This window comes from Pristiophorus japonicus, chromosome 3 (genome assembly GCF_044704955.1).
Source record: "Pristiophorus japonicus isolate sPriJap1 chromosome 3, sPriJap1.hap1, whole genome shotgun sequence".
Classification (NCBI taxonomy): Eukaryota; Metazoa; Chordata; class Chondrichthyes; family Pristiophoridae; genus Pristiophorus; species Pristiophorus japonicus.
This window is the reverse complement of record NC_091979.1, coordinates 3,997,250-4,018,956: the sequence shown is the minus strand read 5'-3', so window position 1 is coordinate 4,018,956 and position 21,707 is coordinate 3,997,250. Positions and strand designations below refer to the sequence as shown.

Below are 21,707 nucleotides of genomic sequence, written 5' to 3'. Positions count from 1 at the left end.
GTGCTCCCTCAGTACTGCTCCTCCGACAGTGCGGCGCTCCCTCAGTAGTGCCCCTCCGACAGTGCGGCATTCCCTCAGTAGTGCCCCTCCGACAGTGCGGCACTCCCTCAGTACTGCCCCTCCGACAGTGCGGCGCTCCCTCAGTACTGCTCCTCCGACAGTGCGGCACTCCCTCAGTACTGCCCCTCCGACAGTGCGGCACTCCCTCAGCACTGCACTGGGAGTGTCGGCCTAGATTTGTGCTCCAGTCCCTGGAGTGGGACTTGAACCCCGACCTTTTGACTCAGAGGCGAGAGTGCTACCCACTGTTTTTGTTGTGTTAATTGAAGGATAAATATTAGCCAGGCTAGCAGGGAAGTACACAAACATGAAGGAGAAATTAATTCAACATTAAACGCTCAGCATTGTGCCGAGATTCCCCGTCTGTGCTCACCATAGACACCATTGCTACCAGTGCCACGAGCTAGTCAGAGTAGGAATCGCAGGATAACTCAGATGAATATGTGGCTTGAGCAGTGGTGCAGCAGGGAGGGATTCAAATTCCTGGGGCACTGGAACCGGTTCTGGGGGAGGTGGGACCAGTACAAAGCGGACGGTCTGCACCTGGGCAGGACCGGAACCAATGTCCTCCGGGGAGTGTTTGCTAGTGCTGTTGGGGGAGGAGTTAAACTAATATGGCAGGGGGATGGGAACCAATGCAGGGAGACAGAGGCAAAAGACAGAAAGGAGATGAGTAAAAGTGGAGGGCAGAGAAACCCAAGGCAAAAAACAAAAAGGACCACTAGGGTCAAAGTGTAATAAAAAGGCAAGCATGAAAGCTCGGTGCCTCAATGCGAAGAGTATTCGGAATCCAGGAGAGGGCTCTGAGCTAGTTAGAGGGTGAGAGCTCAGATGAACAGGACCCCAAGAAAGAATGCAAAAGGCAGGAGGCAACAGAGCAGAGTAGCACTGGGGTAAGTGTAAACCACAAGGTGATAGGAAGGGACAATATGTACGAATTTAAAGGGGCTGCAGGAGGGGTCAAAACTAAAAATCATGGTTTAAAAACGAGTATTAAAACACTCTACCTAAACGCACGCAGCATTCGAAATAAAGTAAATGAGTTGACGGCACAAATCATTACAAATGGGTATGATTTGGTGGCCATTACAGAAATGTGGTTGCAGGGTGGCCAAGACTGGGAATTAAACATACAGGGGCACCTGACAATTCGGAAAGATAGACAAGAAGGGAAAGGAGGTGGGGTAGCTCTGTTAATAAAGGATGATATCAGGGCAGTTGTGAGAGACAATATTGGCTCTAATGAACAAAATGTTGAATCACTGTGGGTGGAGATTAGAGATAGTAAGGGGAAAAAGTCACTGGTGGGCGTAGTTTATAGGCCCCCAAATAATAACTTCACGGTGGGGAGGGCAATAATTAAGGGAATAATGGAGGCATGTGAAAAAGGAACGGCAGTAATCACGGGGGATTTTAACCTACATATCGATTGGTCAAATCAAATCGCACGGGGTAGCCTTGAGGAGGAATTCATAGAATGCATACGGGATTGTTTCTTAGAACAGTATGTTACAGAACCTACGAGGGAGCAAGCTATCTTAGATCTGGTCCTGTGTAATGAGACAGGAATAATAAACGATCTCCGAGTAAAAGATCCTCTCGGAATGAGTGATCACAGTATGGTTGAATTTGTAATACAGATTGAGGGTGAGGAAGTAGTGACTCAAACGAGCGTACTATGCTTAAACAAAGGGGACTACAGTGGGATGAGGGCAGAGTTGGCTAAAGTAGACTGGAAACACAGACTAAACAGTGGCACAATTGAGGAACAGTGGAGGACTTTTAAGGAGCTCTTTCATTGTGCTCAACAAAAATATATTCCAGTGAAAAAGAAGGGCGGTAAGAGAAGGGATAACCAGCCGTGGGTAACCAAGGAAATAAAGGAGAGTATCAAATTAAAAACCAATGCGTATAAGGTGGCCAAGGTTAGTGGGAAACTAGAAGATTGGGAAAATTTTAAACGACAGCAAAGAATGACTAAGAAAGCAATAAAGAAAGGAAAGATAGATTACGAAAGTAAACTTGCGCAAAACATAAAAACAGATAGTAAAAGCTTTTACCGATATTTAAAACGGAAAAGAGTGACTAAAGTAAATGTTGGTCCCTTAGAAGATGAGAAGGGGGATTTAATAATGGGAAATGTGGAAATGGCTGAGACCTTAAACAATTATTTTGCTTCGGTCTTCACAGTGGAAGACACAAAAACCATGCCAAAAAAGTCACGGGAATGTGGGAAGGGAGGACCTTGAGACTATCACTATCAATAGGGAGGTAGTGCTGGACAGGCTAATGGGACTCAAGGTAGACAAGTCCCCTGGTCCTGATGAAATACATCCCAGGGTATTAAAAGAGATGGCGGAAATTATAGCAGATGCATTCATTATAATCTACCAAAATTCTCTGGACTCTAGGGAGGTACCAGCGGATTGGAAAGCAGCTAATGTAACGCCTCTGTTTAAAAAAAGGGGGCAGACAAAAGGCAGGTAACTATAGGCCAGTTAGTTTAACATCTGTAGTGGGGAAAATGCTTGAAGCTATCATTAAGGAAGAAATAGCGGGACATCTAGATAGGAATAGTGCAATCAAGCAGACGCAACATGGATTCATGAAGGGGAAATCATGTTTAACTAATTTACTGGAATTCTTTGAGGATATAACGAGCATGGTGGATAGAGGTGTACCGATGGATATGGTGTATTTAGATTTCTAAAAGGCATTCGATAAGGTGCCACACAAAAGGTTACTGCAGAAGATAAAGGTACACGGAGTATTAGCATGGATAGAGAATTGGCTGGCTAACAGAAAGCAGAGTGTCGGGATAAATGGGTCCTTTTCGGGTTGGAAATCGGTGGTTAGTGGTGTGCCACAGGGATCGGTGCTGGGACCACAACTGTTTACAATATACATAGATGACCTGGAAGAGGGGACAGAGTGTAGTGTAACAAAATTTGCAGATGACACAAAGATTAGTGGGAAAGCGGGTTGTGTAGAGGACACAGAGGCTGCAAAGAGATTTAGATAGGTTAAGCGAATGGGCTAAGGTTTGGCAGATAGAATATAATGTTGGAAAATGTGAGGTCATCCACCTTGGAAATAAAAACAGTAAAAGGGAATATTATTTGAATGGGGAGAAATTACAACATGCTGCGGTGCAGAGGGACCTGGGGGTCCTTGTGCATGAATCCCAAAAAGTTAGTTTGCAGGTGTAGCAGGTAATCATGAAGGCGAATGGAATGTTGGCCTTCATTGCGAGAGGGATGGAGTACAAAAGCAGGGAGGTCCTGCTGCAACTGTACAGGGTATTGGTGAGGCCGCACCTGGAGTACTGCGTGCAGTTTTGGTCACCTTAAGGAAGGATATACTAGCTTTGGAGGGGGTACAGAGACGATTCACTCGGCTGATTCCGGAGATGAGGGGGTTACCTTATAGAAACATAGAAACATAGAAAATAGGTGCAGGAGTAGGCCATTCGGCCCTTCTAGCCTGCACCGCCATTCAATGAGTTCATGGCTGAACATGCAACTTCAGTACCCCATTCCTGCTTTCTCACCATACCCCTTGATTCCCCTAGTAGTAAGGACTTCATCTAACTCCTTTTTGAATATATTTAGTGAATTGGCCTCAACAACTTTCTGTGGTAGAGAATTCCATAGGTTCACCACTCTCTGGGTGAAGAATTTCCTCCTCATCTCGGTCCTAAATGGCTTCCCCCTTATCCTTAGACTGTGTCCCCTGGTTCTGGACTTCCCCAACATTGGGAACATTCTTCCTGCATCTAACCTGTCTAACCCCGTCAGAATTTTAAACGTTTCTATGAGGTCCCCTCTCATTCTTCTGAACTCCAGTGAATACAAGCCCAGTTGATCCAGTCTTTCTTGATAGGTCAGTCCCGCCATCCCGGGAATCAGTCTGGTGAACCTTCGCTGCACTCCCTCAATAGCAAGAATGTCCTTCCTCAGGTTAGGAGACCAAAACTGTACACAATACTCCAGGTGTGGCCTCACCAAGGCCCTGTACAATTGTAGCAACACCTCCCTGCCCTTGTACTCAAATCCCCTCGATGTGAAGGCCAACATGCCATTTGCTTTCTTAACCGCCTGCTGTACCTGCATGCCAACCTTCAATGACTGATGTACCATGACACCCAGGTCTCTTTGCACCTGCCCTTTTCCTAATCTGTCACCATTCAGATAATAGTCTGTCTCTCTGTTTTTACCACCAAAGTGGATAACCTCACATTTATCCACATTATACTTCATCTGCCATGCATTTGCCCACTCACCTAACCTATCCAAGTCGCTCTGCAGCCTCATAGAATCCTCCTTGCAGCTCACACTGCCACCCAACTTAGTGTCATCCGCAAATTTGGAGATACTACATTTAATCCCCTCGTCTAAATCATTAATGTACAGTGTAAACAGCTGGGGCCCCAGCACAGAACCCTGCGGTACCCCACTAGTCACTGTCTGCCATTCTGAAAAGTCCCCATTTACTCCTACTCTTTGCTTCCTGTCTGACAACCAGTTCTCAATCCATGTCAGCACACTACCCCCAATCCCATGTGTTTTAACTTTGCAAATTAATCTCTTGTGTGGGACCTTGTCGAAAGCCTTCTGAAAGTCCAAATATACCACATCAACTGGTTCTCCCTTGTCCACTCTACTGGAAACATCCTCAAAAAATTCCAGAAGATTTGTCAAGCATGATTTCCCTTTCACAAATCCATGCTGACTTGGACCTATCATATTACCTCTTTCCAAATGCACTGCTATGACATCCTTAATAATTGATTCCATCATTTTACCCACTACCGATGTCAGGCTGACCGGTCTGTAATTCCCTGTTTTCTCTCTCCCTCCTTTTTTAAAAAGTGGGGTTACATTGGCTACCCTCCACTCGATAGGAACTGATCCAGAGTCAATGGAATGTTGGAAAATGACTGTCAATGCATCCACTATTTCCAAGGCCACCTCCTTAAGTACTCTGGGATGCAGTCCATCAGGCCCTGGGGATTTATCGGCCTTCAATCCCATCAATTTCCCCAACACAATTTCCCGACTAATAAGGATTTCCCTCAGTTCCTCCTCCTTACTAGACCCTCCGACCCCTTTTATATCCGGAAGGTTGTTTGTGTCCTCCTCAGTGAATACCGAACCAAAGTACTTGTTCAATTGGTCCGCCATTTCTTTGTTCCCCGTTATGACTTCCCCTGATTCTGACTGCAGGGGACCTACGTTTGTCTTTACTAACCTTTTTCTCTTTACATATCTATAGAAACTTTTGCAATCCGTCTTAATGTTCCCTGCAAGCTTCTTCTCGTACTCCATTTTCCCTGCCCTAATCAAACCCTTTGTCCTCCTCTGCTGAGTTCTAATGATGATAGATTGAGTAGACTGGGTCTTTACTCGTTGGAGTTCAGAAGGATGAGGGGTGATCTTATAGAAACATTTAAAATAATGAAAGGGATAGACAAGATAGAGGCAGAGAGGTTGTTTCTACTGGTCAGGGAGACGAGATCTCGGGGGCACAGCCTCAAAATACGGGGGAGCCAATTTAAAACCGAGTTGAGAAGGAATTTCTTCTCCCAGAGGGTTGTGAATCTGTGGAATTCTCTACCCAAGGAAGCAGTTGAGGCTAGCTCATTGAATGTATTCAAATCACAGATAGATAGATTTTTAACCAATAAGGGAATTAAGGGTTATGGGGAGCGGGCGGGTAAGTGGAGCTGAGTCCATGGCCAGATCAGCCATGATCTTGTTGAATGGCGGAGCAGGCTCGAGGGGCTAGATGGCCTACTCCTGTTCCTAATTCTTATGTTCTTATATTCTTATGTTCTTCTGTTCTTATGTCCCTCGTATCGAGGGTGACTTGCTTCCACACCAAAAAGGGATGAGTTCACAGGTGTTTCAGTGAAGGACCTAATATTCCAGATCCTGAACTACATCCTGAAGGGTGGAAGATGCCTGTGCGTGGATTTTTTTAACGTGGGGTGACCGTTGCACACCAGCCACCACACGGGCTTGACAGAGCGAGGTCTTGGTCCAGTGGCAAGGGTTAACCAGGACGACTGGAGACCAGCTCTGCTGCACGGACCTAGTGCGCACACATATCGCACAGTGTGGGCTGGGCCCGTGCTGCCCCTGGGCCCTCGCCTCTTCTGGGCCCCGGACGCACGCCTCTCCTGGGCCCCGACCTCGCTGCTCCTGCTGTACCTGCCCACGCTCGGATCACCGAGCTGGACCTTGGTGATGTCCAATCCAGTCACCCTCTGCAATGCTGTCACCCTCTCGCACCGGCTCGCGCTGCTCCTTGAAGCGGTCCAGCCTCCACGCTGTCCAGGGGCCGCTCGCCTTTTATGGCCCCGACCTGCCGCTGGTGTTTCCTTGCAGGTCAGGGGGCCATCACGTCTGTGCTACACCGGGCCTCAAGCACGTGTTGGGGTAAACAGGAGGCTTCACTCCCTCGGGGTGGGTTATCTGATATAGTTAATCGACACCTCGACCAGCTCCCACTGTATAACGACCACGGAAGTAAACACACAAAACCTCAGGTTTGCACGGGAAGGTTCAGCCTAAAACCTAAAATACAAGAGGTTTCAAGTACAACTTATAGAGGTTTTGGAGAGGAGAACTATCTAAATAGGTGCCTAAACTGGCTTCCGTATCTCTTCCTCAGGGACTTCTGATCAACAACTGCTGATTTTGTTGTTTAAGTATTACAGAGGTTACGGATTTAAACATTTGTGCTGTACCTATATAAGCAAGTGTTACATACATAGGCAATTATACAAACCCTGCTAATACTGAGAAGTTCACTACCTTCAGCATAATTCTGACCACCTATTTGCAACTCTTACAATTTATCCCTTACACACGCAAACCGGCAGATACATTTTCAACAATGAATGAAATGTGTCAGGGCCCCTCCAACACTCACCCGTCTGGCAGGAAGCTGCATTGCCAGCTCATGGGTCCGTTTTCCTCCGAGTGAATCGTCCTTTCGATATCAAGAACCTCACGTTCCTCTTTCGCGACCTTCATCGTTCTGGGACCCAGATTCAACTGTCCAACAAAACACAGGACAGGCAAGACATCAAAAGTCCTCCAATTGCTGCCGGCAGGTCTATGGGATCATTCCCAGACTGTTTCTGTCTGAAAGAACTGTGCTTTTCACGACTCCAGGATGTCCCAAAGCGTTTACTTTTAGAGTGTAGTCACTGTTGTAATGTAGGAAAATGCAGCAGCCAATTTGGGCACAGCAAGCTCCCACAAACAGTGATAATGACCAAGACAATCTGTTTTTTTTTTTAAAAGTGATGTTGGTTGAAGGAGAAATATGGGCCTGGATACTGGGAGAATTGCCTGACTGTTCTCCGCGATATTGGCTGTGGGATCTTTTACGTCCAGCTGACAAGGCACATGCAAAGACGGGACCTCTGACAGTGCGGCACTCCCCTCAGTATTGGGAATACCAGCCTGGATTCTGTGGGATTAGACTGGATGATCTTTTGTTGGACGGCACAGATATAATGGTAAGTACTGTAGGGAATCGAATACGGCCAGGGTGATCTCCTGGACTAGTGTCGATCGCCTGGATGGGTCGGAGAGGAATTTTCCCAGATTTTTTTTCCCTAAATTGGCCTGGGTTTTTATCTGGTTTTTGCCTCTCCCAGGAGATCACATGGCTCCGATTGGGATGGAGTGTAGATGTTTTTAGTATAAACATAGAAACATAGAAAATAGGTGCAGGAGTAGGCCATTTGGCCCTTCGAGCCTGCAACGTCATTCAATAAGATCATGGCTGATCATTCCCTCAGTACCCCTTTCCTGTTTTCTCTCCATACCCCTTGATCCCTTTAGCCGTAAGGGCCATATCTAACTCCCTCTTGAATATTCCAATGAGCTGGCATCAACAACTCTCTGCGGCAGGGAATTCCACAGGTTAACAACTCTCTGAGTGAAGAAGTTTCTCCTCATCTCAGTCCTAAATGGCCTACCCCTTATCCTAAGACTATGTCCCCTGGTTCTGGACTTCCCCAACATCGGGAACATTCTTCCCACATCTAACCTGTCCAGTCCCGTCAGAATTTTATACGTTTCTATGAGATCCCCTCTCATCCTTCTAAACTCCAGTGAATAAAGGCCCAGTTGATCCAGCCTCTCTCATATGAAATCAGTCTCATATGAACCTTCGCTGCACTCCCTCAATAGCAAGAACGTCCTTCCTCAGATTAGGAGACCAAAACTGAACACAATATTCCAGGTGAGGCCTCACTAAGGCCCTGTACAACTGCAGTAAGACCTCCTATAAGGAGTGTTGCAGTGGTGTGGAGCGGACTGGTTGGGCCGGGTGCTCTTTGCCTTTCGGTCATTGTTCATAGGTTTATATGTAACCTTTAGGGCTGCTGACCAAGGGCCGAAATGGCCTCCTTCTGTGCTGTAAATTTCTATGTTTCTAGGTCCCTGGAGTGCGATTTGAACCCACAATCTCTTTGACTATGCGGCAAAGTGCCGCCCACTGAGCCACAGTTGACACGTTGTACAATCATAGATACTTTGAGGGAGGTACTTGAAACTGCTTGAAATTATACAGCACAGAAGGAGGCCGTTGTGTCTGTACCGGCTCTTTAAAAGAGTTGTCCAAATAGTCCCACTCCACCTGCACTTTACCCATAGCCCTGCTTGCAATCAAGTAACTGCAGCCAAAGATAATACTTTATAGGTGATCATTGTTAAACCAGAATTAACTTATTTTTCATTATTTTGCTGTGAATTTGCACCTTCCTCCGGCTCACCCCCTCCCCTCCCCAACTCCCAACGGTTACACCCCAGAATACGGGCCGCAGTGTTTAAGTACAAAGGCCTGGACTTTCAGCTTTGCTCATTTCGGGGCGGTAAAGTTTGCGCCCGGGAACATTTTGCGTCTCAATCGGCAAAATTGGGCAGCTGGGCCCCGAGTTGCACACCTCTCTCAGGGCGCTAGGCCGGCTGAGCAAGCGAAAATCCCCAGCTAAACAGCTGGGCTCGGGGAGCGCTGTAAGAGAGGGCTGGGGGAGAAACAAAACCTCAAAAAAACCCTCACCAAAAACATTCCCAATAAATAACTCCCGCCACCGCAACGTAAATCGCATAAAAATTAAAATAAAACCCAATCACACTTGCCTGAGGTGGCTTTTACTGACCTCACTGCGGCCAGTACAGCTCCGACCGCCCGCTTTCACAGGCGGTCCCAGCACGGGGCGCTGCGGGGCGCTATGGATTGGGCGGGAGTCAAAAATTGTGTTCAGTTTTGGTCTCCTAATCTGAGGAAGAACGTTCTTGCTATTGAGGGTGTGCAGCGAAGGTTCACCAGACTGATTCCCGGGATGGCGGGACTGACATATGAGGAGAGACTGGATTGACTGGGCCTGTATTCATTGGAGTTTAGAAGGATGAGAGGGGATCTCATAGAAACATATAAAATTCTGACGGGACTGGACAGGTTAGATGCAGGAAGAATGTTCCCGATGTTGGGGAAGTCCAGAACTAGAGGTCACAGTCGAAGGATAAGGGGTAAGTCATTTAGGACCGAGATGAGGAGAAACTTCTTCACCCAGAGAGTGGTGAACCTGTGGAATTCTCTACCACAGAAAGTAGTTGATGCCAGTTCATTAGATATATTCAAGAGGGAGTTCGATATGGCCCTTATGGCTAAAGGGATCAAGGGGTATGGAGAGAAAGCAGGAAAGGGGTACTGAGGTGAATGATCAGCCATGATCTTATTGAATGGTGGTGCAGGCTCGAAGGGCCGAATGGCCTCCTCCTGCACCTATTTTCTATGTTTCTATCGAGCCGGAGTTGTAACCAGGGGCGTTGCACACCGGCTCGCCCATTCCGGGCGGTAATGCTCTGCACCCCACCAAAACCGGCCCCGAATGTCCCGGCAGGACACTGGAGGATTTCGCCGCCGCCATTGCCACCCCCTCCAGGGTGAAAACAGAGGCGGCAACATGCGAAAAATGCAGCCCTTAATAAATCTCAAAGCCAGATTTCCGGAGTGCCCCATCGCTCCCCTCCGCCCTCTCTGCCGATTGGAGGGCCCCAGTCTCGGTACTTACATACGTGGAAGTGGAAAGCTTCATTTCAGTGTCAAAGGAGAGGAAGACCATGTCGTCGGGGACCTTGTTCCGTCGGGCGAGAATCCGTAAAAGGATCAGGTTGCTGGCCTCCGACACGAACCCGCTCATTTCCTCCAGACTGAAGGTGAAAGTCTTGATCTTCACATTCTGACCAAATACAAGCAGTGTGAGTGAATGTTTACTACGGGACTGTATCACACTGAGTTACATCGAGTCCACAGCACAGAACTAGGCCATTCGGCCCACCAGGTCTGTGCCGGTGTTTATAATCCACACCAGCCCCCTCCCACCCTCTCCATCTCACCCCAACATATCCTTCTATTCCTTTCTCCCTCATTGTTTATCCAGCTTCCCTTTAAATGCTGGATAAACAATCTGTGCTAGTCGCCTCAACCCCTCCCTGTGGCAGCGAGTTGCACATTCTCACACCTCTCTGGGTAAAGGTTTCTATGAATTCCCCATTGAATTTATTAGCGACTGTCTTATATGAGAAGAAGAAATTACAGATTTTTTTTTTAAATCACTGGATCGCAACAAGACAACTACAGCTACTTTAGAGCTACCCTTATAGTAAACCATTTAAGCTGCAAATGCTGAAGGGCGCTACCCAGCGCTGAGCCTGCGGCCAACATCTTGCCGCAGGCAATTAGGTTCATACGGCAGGGCCTGGTCTCCAGTTGCCTTGGGCCCCCTTGCCACTGGACCAAGAGCTTGCTCAGCTCAGCCCGTGTGGTAGCCATTGTGCAACGACCACCCCACGTTAGAAGAACTCATGCACAGGCATCTTCCACTCCTCTAACATGAAGTTCGGGACCTGGAACGTCAGGACCCTCATGGACATCCGTATTGGACTGTTCAGCCACCTAACAACTCATATTAAGAGTGGAAGCAAGTCTTCCTTGATTCGGAGGGACTGCCTATAATGATGATGGTATATTTATGGCCCTAAGTTGTAGTCTCGCCCTCAAGTGGAAACATCTTCTCTACACCTACCTTATCAAACCCTCTCATAATTGTAAAGACTTCAATTAGGTCACTCTCAGCCTTCTCTTTTGTTAAGAAAATAGCCCCAACCTAATAAGTACTTCCTCTCAGGTTACTGCAGGATGCAAATACCTTTGTTACTGTTCCCAAGACACTGTCACAATCAGAGTTCCTGATGGCCCTGTGGGTTAATGCATTGCTCAGAATGCTACTTGTAGTCCTAGGTTCGATCACTGGTCAGTGCTGACCTTGTTGATCACGGCCTGGGTGGGTACTCTAATTTGGTCCTGCACATCTGTGGCTGCCGCGGTAAAAAGCTTGTTTATAAATTCATTCTGGGGATGTGGGCGTCGCTGGCATAGCCGGCATTTATTGCCCATTACTAATTGCCCGTGAGAAGGTGGTGGTGAGCCCCCTTCTTGAACCGCTGCAGTCCGTGTGGTGAAGGTGCTCCCACAGTGCTGTTAGGGAGGGAGTTCCAGGATTGTGACCCAGCGACGATGAAGGAACGGCCGATATATTTTCCAGTCAGGATGGTGTGTGACTGGGAGGGGAACGTGGAGGTGGTGGTGTTCCCATGCTCCTTGTCCTTCTAGGCGGTAGAGGTCACGGGTCTGGGAGGTGCTATCTTGGCGAGTTGCTGCAGCACATCTTGTAGATGGTATGTAATGACTCGAGTCTGGTTACTGTAAACTCACTCAGGTGCAACCTGATCCATCTTTATTCCAGCCCAAGAGTGCCAGCGTGACAAAGACACCCAGCTTATATACAGGCGACCAAGCTCACATGCCACATGCGTACAGCCCGACCTCCGGCCATTAATACATAACAGTACACACTGCAGCCACGGTGCGCTGGTGGTGGAGGGAGTGAGTGTTGAAGGTGGTGGATGGGGGGCCGATCAAGCGGGCTGCTTTGTCCTGGATGGTGTCGAGCTTCGAGTGTTGTGGGAGCTGCACCAATCCAGGCAAGTGGAGAGTGTTCCATCACACTCCTGACTTGTGCCTTGTAGATGGTGGAAAGGCTTTGGGGAGTCAGGAGGTGAGACACTTGCCGCAGAATACCCAGCCTCTGACCTGCTCTTGTATCCCAGTTAAAAGTTTAGCAGTTTTTCTGATGAGCATGGATTGTAAATTGAAGTTTAGATCAAAGCAGGGTGTGTCTTCACAGAAACGATGCTAGAAGGTGTGAAGACTCATTCAGCCATGTGTCAATTTGGTCACCTGTGTATTTATAGTAATGCACTTCATGGCAAGAGTTGTTTGCGGCAATAAGACTCGATTTCAGGACACTGGGTAGCTGGCCGTTTAATCTACGTTGTCTGTTAGTTAGTATTTGTATATACTATTGATTCAAGGACACCCTCAAAGCCTCCCTGATAAAGTGCAACATCCCCACCGACACCTGGGAGTCCCTGGCCAAAGACCGCCCTAAGTGGAGGAAGTGCATCCGGGAGGGCGCTGAGCACCTTGAGTCTCGTCGCCGAGAGCATGCAGAAACCAAGCGCAGGCAGCGGAAGGAGCGTGCGGCAAACCTGTCCCACCCTCCCCTTCCCTCAACCACTGTCTGTCCCACCTGTGACAGGGACTGTAATTCCCGTATTGGACTTGTCATGTTTGTAACCTTCACATAACTGTAACCAATATGTAACAACACTGTACACTGTATACAACTGTGAAATACACACCTAGACCACAGGGGTGAGACACTCCTTACCTGGTCAGCCAGGTACTTAAAGGGAGGTTCCACGCAGGCTCAGCACTCCTTGGTCCGGGGAAGAAAGGTGCAGGTCGTGAGTGACCTTGTCTGCAGTATATGCCTCGTGTGAATATGTTCTAGAGTTGAGAACTCTACATCTGGCGACGAGAAACGGGAATCACTGAACCCAGGGGATGGCCACCGGTAGCACAGAGGAACGTTACTGTGTGGGTGAGGACCGGGACAGTTTTGTGGAGCGACTCCAGCAGACCTTTGTCACAAAGGACTGGCTGGGAGTGGAAGCGGCTGACCAGTGGAGGGTGCATCTACTGACAAACTGCGGGACAAAAACGTACGCGCCGGCCGACAAGTCCTTCGAAGAGCTCAACCAGCTGATCAGCGAACATCTGAAACCAGCGAGCAGTGTACACATGGCCTGGCACCGGTTCTACACACACCGGCGTCGGGAAGGGCAAAACATCTCGGACTTCGTTGCAGACCTGAGGCGCTTGGCCAGCTTCTGTAAGTTCACAGGCGCCTGCAGGGGGGAGATGTTAAGGGATTTTTTTCATTGAGGGCATTAGTCATGCCGGTATTTTCAGGAAGCTTATTGAGGACAAGGACTTGACTTTGGAAAGGGCAGCTTTGATAGCTCAGACCTTCTTGGCGGGGGAAGAGGAGACCAAGATAATTTACGCAAGCAGCCCTGGTTTTAACGTTGCGATGTACCAGGGAGTTAATGTTGTAAAAGTGATACAGAACCCCGCAGGCAGGCAAGGGCAATTCAACACTGCCCAGGCAGGCAGGCAAGGGCAATTCGACACTGCCCAGGCAGGCAGGCAAGGACAATTCGACACCGCCCAGGCAGGCAGGCAAGGGCAATTCGACACCGCCCAGGCAGGCAGGCAAGGGCAATTCGACACCGCCCAGGCAGGCAGGCAAGGGCAATTCGACACCGCCCAGGCAGCAACAGGCTCTAGGGTGGGACAGCAACAGAGACAAAGGCAGGAGGATCGGCAGTTCACGCCATCAAGAGGAACAATGCGTCCCGTGATGGGACAATTGACACCCACCACCAGAGTGCTTAGAAACAACCAAGGGGACAATCAGAGAGGAGTGCCTGGTAACAGCCCCTTTGTGAACAACAATCTCAGCCAATGCTGGAGGTGCGGGGGTAGACATACTGCTAAAAGCTGCAGGTTCCAGCAGTTTCACCTGCAGGAATTGTAATGCCAGAGGACATTTGGCGAGAATGTGCAAAAAGGCTGCAGCGAGGCTAATCTATGAAACAGAGGAATCAGACAAGGGGTCTGCAATGCAGGATGATGCCTGGGGTCAAAGCCATGGATGCTGAGGTTCAGAGGGTTCATGTGGCTGACATCCACAGCTCATGCACCAAAACGCCACCTATGATGATGAAAGTTTTATTGAATGGCATCCCGGTGCGCATGGAGCTGGATACGGGAGCCAGCCAGTCCCTTATGAGCATCCAACAATTTGAGAGACTATGGCCACACAGAGCTAGCAGGCCCAAACTGGAATGCATTGACACGCAGCTACGGACGTACACCAAAGAAATCATCCCAGTGCTAGGCAGTGCAAACCTGGTGGTAACACACAATGGATCACAGAACAGCCTGCCACTCTGTTTTGTTCTGGGAAATGGCCCCGCGCTTTTGGGAAGGAGCTGGCTAGCCGAGATGAACTGAAAATGGGGAGATGTGCACGCCATTTCGTCTGTGGAGCGAAGTTCATGCTCGCAGGTCCTACAAAAATTCGGGTCACTGTTTCAACCCGGTGTCGGAACGTTCAAGGGCACCAAAGTAGTGATAAGCATCACTCCGGGCGCCAGACCAGTGCACCACAAAGCCAGAGCGGTGCCGTATGTGATGCATGAGAAAATTGAGAGTGAATTGGACCGGCTGCTCAGAGAGGGCATAATTTCGCCCGTTGAATTCAGCGACTGGGCAAGTCCCATCGTTTCCGTCCTTAAAGCAGATGGCTCGGTCAGGATCTGCGGCGACTACAAAGCCACCATCAACCGAGTGTCGCTGCAAGACCAATACCCGCTCCCGAGATCAGAGGACCTTTTTGCCACGCTGGCAGGTGGCAAGCTGTTCACTAAGTTGGACTTTACTTCGGCCTACATGACTCAGGAACTGGCTGAAGAATCCAAGCTTCTGACCACCATCACGACGCACAAGGGACTATCATCTACAACAGGTGTCCGTTTGGCATTTGTTCAGCGGCCGCAATCTTCCAGAGGAACATGGAAAGCTTGCTCAAGTCCATTTCCGGCACAATCGACATCCTAATAACGGGTCGAGACACCGAGGAACACCTCCACAACCTGGAGGAGCTTCTACGCTGACTGGATCGGGCAGGCCTGTGGCTGAAGGCCAAGTGTGTGTTTTTGGCCCCAGAGGTCGAGTTTTTGGGCAGGAGGGTTGCCGCAGACGGGATCCGGCCTACCGAATCCAAAACGGAGGCAATTCGTCATGCGCCCAGGCCCGGCAACACATCGGAGTTGCGATCGTTCCTGGGACTTTTGAACTTATTTCAGGAACTTCCTGCCCAACTTAAGCACATTGTTGGAGCCATTACATGTGCTCCTGCATAAGGGTTGTGACTGGTTCTGGGGGTCTGTCAGGAACGGGCTTTCAACAGGGTGCAGAACCTGCTTTGTTCCAACAAACTGTTGACTTTGTATGACTCCTGTAAAAAAAACTAGTTTTAACATGCGATGCATCATCCTACAAGGTTGCAGCAGGGAAATGACGACGGCCGACTACAACAGGTGGCTTATGCCTCCAGGTCGCTCTCCCAGGCAGAGCGTGGGTACAGCATGGTCGAAAAGGAAGCACTCGCTTGCATTTACGGTGTGAAAAAGATGCACCAGTATCTTTTCGGCAGACTGTTCGAGTTAGAAACGGACCACAAGCCGTTAACGTCCCTGTTGTCCAACAGCAAGGCTGTGAATGCCAATGCGTCAGCTCGCATACAGCGCTGGGCCCTCACGCTGGCTGCATATGACTGCACCATACGGCACCGGCCAGGCACTGAAAATTGCGCTGACGCGCTCAGCAGGCTTCCACTGGCCACCACCGAGGAGGCAGCGGAGCAAAGCACTGAGATGGTCATGGCCGTTGAGGCTTTTGACACCGCAGGCTCCCCTATCACAGCCCGCCAGATCAAACTCTGGACCAACAGGGACCCCTCCTATCCATGATAAAGAAATGTGTTCTGACTGGGGATTGGGCGCCCGCACACGGAGCGTGCCCCGAGGAGGTCAGACCGTTTCAGAGACGGATGGATGAGCTCCCCATCCAAGCCGACTGCCTGCTATGGGGTTGCTGGGTAGTCATGCCCCAGAAAGGAAGGGAAGCATCCATCAGGGAACTCCACAGCGAGCACCCTGGCATCGTGTTAATGAAGGCCATTGCCCGGTCACATGTATGGTGGCCGGAGATTGACTTAGACCTGGAACACTGGGTTCGCAGGTGCACGACGTGTGCCCAGCTGGGCAATGACCCCAGGGAGGCTCCACTCAGCCTGTGGCCCTGGCCCACCAGGCCATGGTCACGTATTCACGTGGACTATGCGGGGCCGTTCATGGGAAAAATGTTCTTGATTGTAGTCGATGCATACTCGAAATGGATCGAGTGCATCATATTAAACTCGTGCACGACATCCATCACTGTGGAGAGTCTGCGCACGGTTTTCGCGACCCACGGCTTGCCGGACATCCTGGTCAGCGACAATGGCCCGTGTTTCACCAGCCGTGAATTCCAGGAGTTTATGTCGGGTAATGGCATCAAACACGTCCAGATGGCACCGTTCAAGCCGGCTTCCAATGGCCAGGCAGAACGTGTGGTCCAAGTCATAAATCAGGGCATGCTCAGTATCCAGGGACCCTCTCTTCAGTACCGCCTATCGCGCTTCCTGCTGGCCTACAGGTCCCGCCCGCACTCGCTCATGGGAGTCCCGCCAGCAGAACTCCTCATGAAACGCACGCTCAAAACGCGGCTGTCCCTCATCACCCAAGCCTGGCAGACATTGTTGAGGGCAAGCGCCAGTCCCAAACCGAGCTCCATGATCGAGGCTCAAGGGGGAGATGTATAGAAATGGATGACCCGGTATTTGTGTTTAACCATGCACTAGGACCCAAGTGGCTTGAGGGCACTGGAATTGGTAAAGAGTGGAATAGGGTCATAGTGGTCAGACTAAACAATGGGCAGATATGCCGCAAACATCTGGACCAGGTAAAGAAAAGGTTCAGCATTGTCACTGAGGAACCCGAAATAGACCATGAGATGTCAACCACACCACTGCCAGCGAATGAGCAACAAGGTCATTCACCAGCATGCACAGTCCCTGCGGCCAGCCTGGACAGGCCGGAACCAACTCAGGCGACAGAGACACATGCCTCGGCTCAACCACCAGAGCCCCAACTGCGGCGCTGCACGAGAGAGCGTCGACCACCTGAAAGGCTCAGTCTTTGACCCAAAGACATTAGGGGGGAGGTGATGTCATGTTTGTAACCTTCACATAACTGTAACCAATATGTAACAATACTGTACACTGTATACACCTGTGAAATACACACCTTGACCACAGGGGGTGAACTTGTGGGAGACACTCCTTACCTGGTCAGCCAGGTATATAAAGGGAGGTTCCACGCAGGCTCAGCACTCCTTGGTCCGGGGAATAAAGGTGCAGGTCGTGAGTGACCTTGTCTGCAGTATATGCCTCGTGTGAATATGTTCTAGAGTTGAGAATTCTACAGGACTGTTCAGTCACCTGAGAACTCACTTTTAGAGTGGAAGCAAGTCTTCCTCGATTTTGAGCGCTCTGATGATGGTGTATTGTTGATTACATATTCAATTGCAATATCTGAATATGGAACATAACAGTGAGCTAGTGGGGCTCACTCAATGTGGGGAAATCTGGAAATACACCACAGAGAACATACATTTCCATTCTGTATAACTCATTTGGAAGGTGGAGGGCAGAATGTCATAGCTGCTTTTAGTTCAGCTTTAAAGAGAATCTTTTTAGTGTGAATGATTAGTCTTGTAGTAATGGTGTGGACAGTAAGACCTTGGCTTCTCGGCCCAATCCTGACAAGTTTGCATCAAATCTGAGGTGGACAGGGCTGGAAACCTGCTTGTGGATTTGCCTCCCTCTCTTTTCCAGAAGGGCGGGCCTAGTGGCCTAAACTGTGTAGCCAGGCACATACTGATGAATTCAGCACGGCAGCCACGACCTGCAAGGACCCATCAGCAGGTCAGGGATCAAAGGACCAACGTGGAGCATACCACTACGAGGTGCAGTGCAAGCCAGTTTAGGAGGTCACCGTAACCCAGGTCGGTGATTGGTGCGTGGGAGGTATAGCAGGAGCGGCGAGGTCATCATCATCAGAGGCAGTCCCCTGAAATCGAGGAAGACTTGCTTCCACTCTAAAAGTGAGTTCTCAGGTGACTGAACAGTCCAATATGGGAATTACAGTCCCTGTCACAGGTGGGACAGACAGTGGTTGAGGGAAGGGGAGGGTGGGACTGGTTTGCCGCACGCTCCTTCCGCTGCCTGCGCTTGGTTTCTGCATGCTCTCGGTGACGAGACTCGAGGTGCTCAGCACCCTCCCGGATGCACTTCCTCCACTTAGGGCGGACTGGTCTTTGGCCAGGGACTCCCAGGTGTCAGTGGGGATGTTGCACTTTATCAGGGAGGCTTTGAGGGTGTCCTTGTAACGTTTCCTCTGCCCACCTTTAGCTCGTTTGCCGTGTAGGAGTTCCGAGTAGAGCGCTTGCTTTGGGAGTCTCGTGTCCGGCATGTGGACAATGTGGCCCGCCCAGCGGAGCTGATCAAGTGTGGTCAGTGCTTCAATGCTGGGGATGTTGGCCTGATCGAGAACACTGTCGTTGGTATATCTGTCCTCCCAGGGGATTTACAGGATCTTGCGGAGTGTAAGAATAAAAGTGTTCAGTAATAAATGTATAAATGTTGAAAGTGTAGACTATATGAAAAGACAGTTTTGAAAGATTCAAAATGGAAGCTCTCAGACCTCCAGCATGCTGTTTGTGTACTAGCTTAATTGGAAAGCCGTTAAGCCTAATCAAGGGCTGGCTGGGCCAGTCCAGCAGACACGTGAGTGAGGAGAGCCAATAAGGAACTGCCCTGGAACCAAGGTCTAACCCTGAGGCTTTCGGAGGAACAATGGACTTAAGGGATATAAAAACCCAAGCACAGACTGCTCTATCTCTCCTTCTCTCCTGAGCACATGGCAGACCTCCTGCTGAAGACCAGCTGAAACAGCAGGCCGTGTGTTCAGCCAGCCAGCCAGAGGAAAGTGACATATAGCTTTTTATAAATCATTACTGTAATAATAGTATTTGTTGTAAGATCCATAGGATAGCCAACGACTGCTGATAAATGTGCGTGTGTTTTAATAAACTGTTCCAAATTGTTTTAAAAGAATCAGCTCACTGTCAATTTAGAAATCTTACAGGAGACATCGTTGGTGATATTTCTCCAGCGATTTGAGGTGTCTACTATATATGGTTCATGTCTCTGAGCCATACAGGAGGGCGGGTATCACTGCAGCCATGTAGACCATGAGCTTGATGCCAGATTTGAGGGCCTGATCTTCGAAAACTCTTCCTCAGGCGGCCGAAGGCAGTGCTGGCACATTGGGGCGAAGGAGCGGCGAGAGACTGTGGAGCGAAGTGATCGGGGCCCAGAAGAGCCAAGGGCTCCAGGGGCAGCACGGGCCCAGCCCACACTGCGATATGTGGGCGCACTAGGTCTGTGCAGCAGAGCTGGTCTCCAGTCGTCCTGTTTAACCCTTGCCACTGGACCAAGACCTAGCTCTGTCAAGCCCGTGTGGTGGCTGGTGTGCAACGGTCACCCCACGTTAAAACAATCCACACACAGGCATCTTCCACCCTTCAGGATGTAGTTCGGGTTCTGGAATATTAGGTCCTTCATTGGAACACCTGTGAACTCATCCCTTTTTGGCGTGGAAGCAAGTCATCCTCGATACGAGGGACTGCCTAAGATGATGTACTGTTGATGTACCTCTGATAGTATGTGTGGAGTGCAGAGTTCAAAGACCTGATTTTGTACAAGAGTTGTGAGCGAACACTGTTATAGTGGAGACACTACAATTGGAGTGTGTTTCTAAAGTAGAGAGCATACACTTGTTTTGTGAAGCATGTGTCTCAGTAACTTTCATACTGGCTTTCGTGTGGTATGAAGGTTTATATAAAGACGTGATCCTGCCATTACTACAACTGAGTGTGTGTGTAATCTGAATTTAAAGCAACAAAATGACAAAGAACAAGAAAGCAGTCCAACACATGAAAGATCCACTGGTGCAACGTTACAAAGTATTGCAGCTAATCCTTGCGTGTACTTACCTCTCCGATCTTGACCTCCTTTGTCATCACATAACCATCATTTTCTCTTTTTATGGACATCTTCTTAACCAGAGGCTGATCCTTCAGCTGCACCCGAGACAAAAAAAAACAAGTGAGAGAATTGCTGTCAACATCTATCTATCATGCACAAACGTTTTGAGAACACCCGTAAAGCTTTTGAGGCAGCAACTCAGAGGTAACACCTCATAAGTGTAAAAATCAGAGAAAGAAAGGGTGTCGGAAATGTACAAGCAACATCCAATCGGCAAACTTTCCTCGCCGTATAGCAATTAAACTCTGACTGACCTTTACTTATTGCAATTCGTCCTTGCGTCCTGAATGGGACAAGCCACCTTAAACATAGAAACATAGGCCCCAAGTTTCCACATGATTTGCTCCTGATTTTTAGGAGCAACTGGTGGAGAACGGAGTATCTTAGAAATCGCAATTCTCCACATTTAAGTTTTCTGCAGTTCTAGTCAGGTAGAACAGTTTCACTTTTGAACAGAATTTTTTTTTCCCAAAAGGGTGCGTGTCCGGCCACTGACGCCTGATTTGAAAGTTTCCACAGTGAAAACGTACTCCAAACTAACTTAGAATGGAGCAAGTGAAGATTTTTGTAGGCTTGAAAAAACCTTGTCTGCACATTAAAAAATCAGGCGCAGGTTACAAATTAGGCGTCGGGAACGAGGTGGGGGGGGGGGGGGGGGGGAAGAGAAGTCATTACAATAAATCCTTAGTTATACTTATACAAATATTATACAAATAAATCCAACCTGAATAAAAATTTATAAGCAAAGAAAAGATTAAATAAACCATGTTCCTACCTGTGTGAAAGTGCTTCAGACAGGCCTTTCAGGCAGCGGTTTTCCGTCGGGACCGACCGACGGCAGGGGGAGGGAGGGAGAAGGCTGCAGGAAGCCTCATTACTTGAGGCAGCGGTTTGCCGTCGGGACCGACGGAGGGCAGGGGGAGAAAGCTGCAAGAAGCCTCAGTGCTGATCATGGAAGGGCAATGTGGTTTTATTAAAAAATTTTAAAAATTGAACAGCTACAAAGAATTTGAATAGTCTCAAACAAGTGCATGTGTCCCGTTTATCACAGTCTATCTTTAATTACAGAATGCACTCCCTCACCCTCACACACAGAAATATCAAGAAAATTAAAATACAAGCCTTTGCAAGGGTTCAATAAACAAATGTTCACTTTTTCTGCAGCACTTTTTAAAATGGCCGAGTGCCAATATTTCCTTCAGACTGCGCGAACGCTCCAACGCGCACGCGCAGGATTGCCGGCACAACAAAAACTCATTTAAATTGTACCCGCCCCCTCCTACTTCCAAAATCGGCGCGAGTGGTAGGCTCCGCCCCGTGTGCCGCGCCAAGCAGACATCGAGCTGCAAAGCGCTCGAGAATAGCGCGTTTTTTTTCA

At 49.0% G+C, this 21,707-nt stretch overlaps 1 protein-coding gene across 1 annotated transcript in view; it reads right to left on the bottom strand.

Moving 5' to 3' along the window:
* Nucleotides 1–21,707, bottom strand: part of catip (ciliogenesis associated TTC17 interacting protein) — an 85,726-nt gene that overhangs the window by 13,199 nt on the left and 50,820 nt on the right. The window contains exons 5-7 of the mRNA XM_070875139.1: nucleotides 20,278–20,364; nucleotides 10,157–10,324; nucleotides 6,997–7,121 (exon numbers count right to left, since the gene is read on the bottom strand). Of these exons, the coding sequence (XP_070731240.1) occupies nucleotides 6,997–7,121; nucleotides 10,157–10,324; nucleotides 20,278–20,364 (380 nt within the window). The remainder of the gene's footprint in view (nucleotides 1–6,996; nucleotides 7,122–10,156; nucleotides 10,325–20,277; nucleotides 20,365–21,707) is intronic.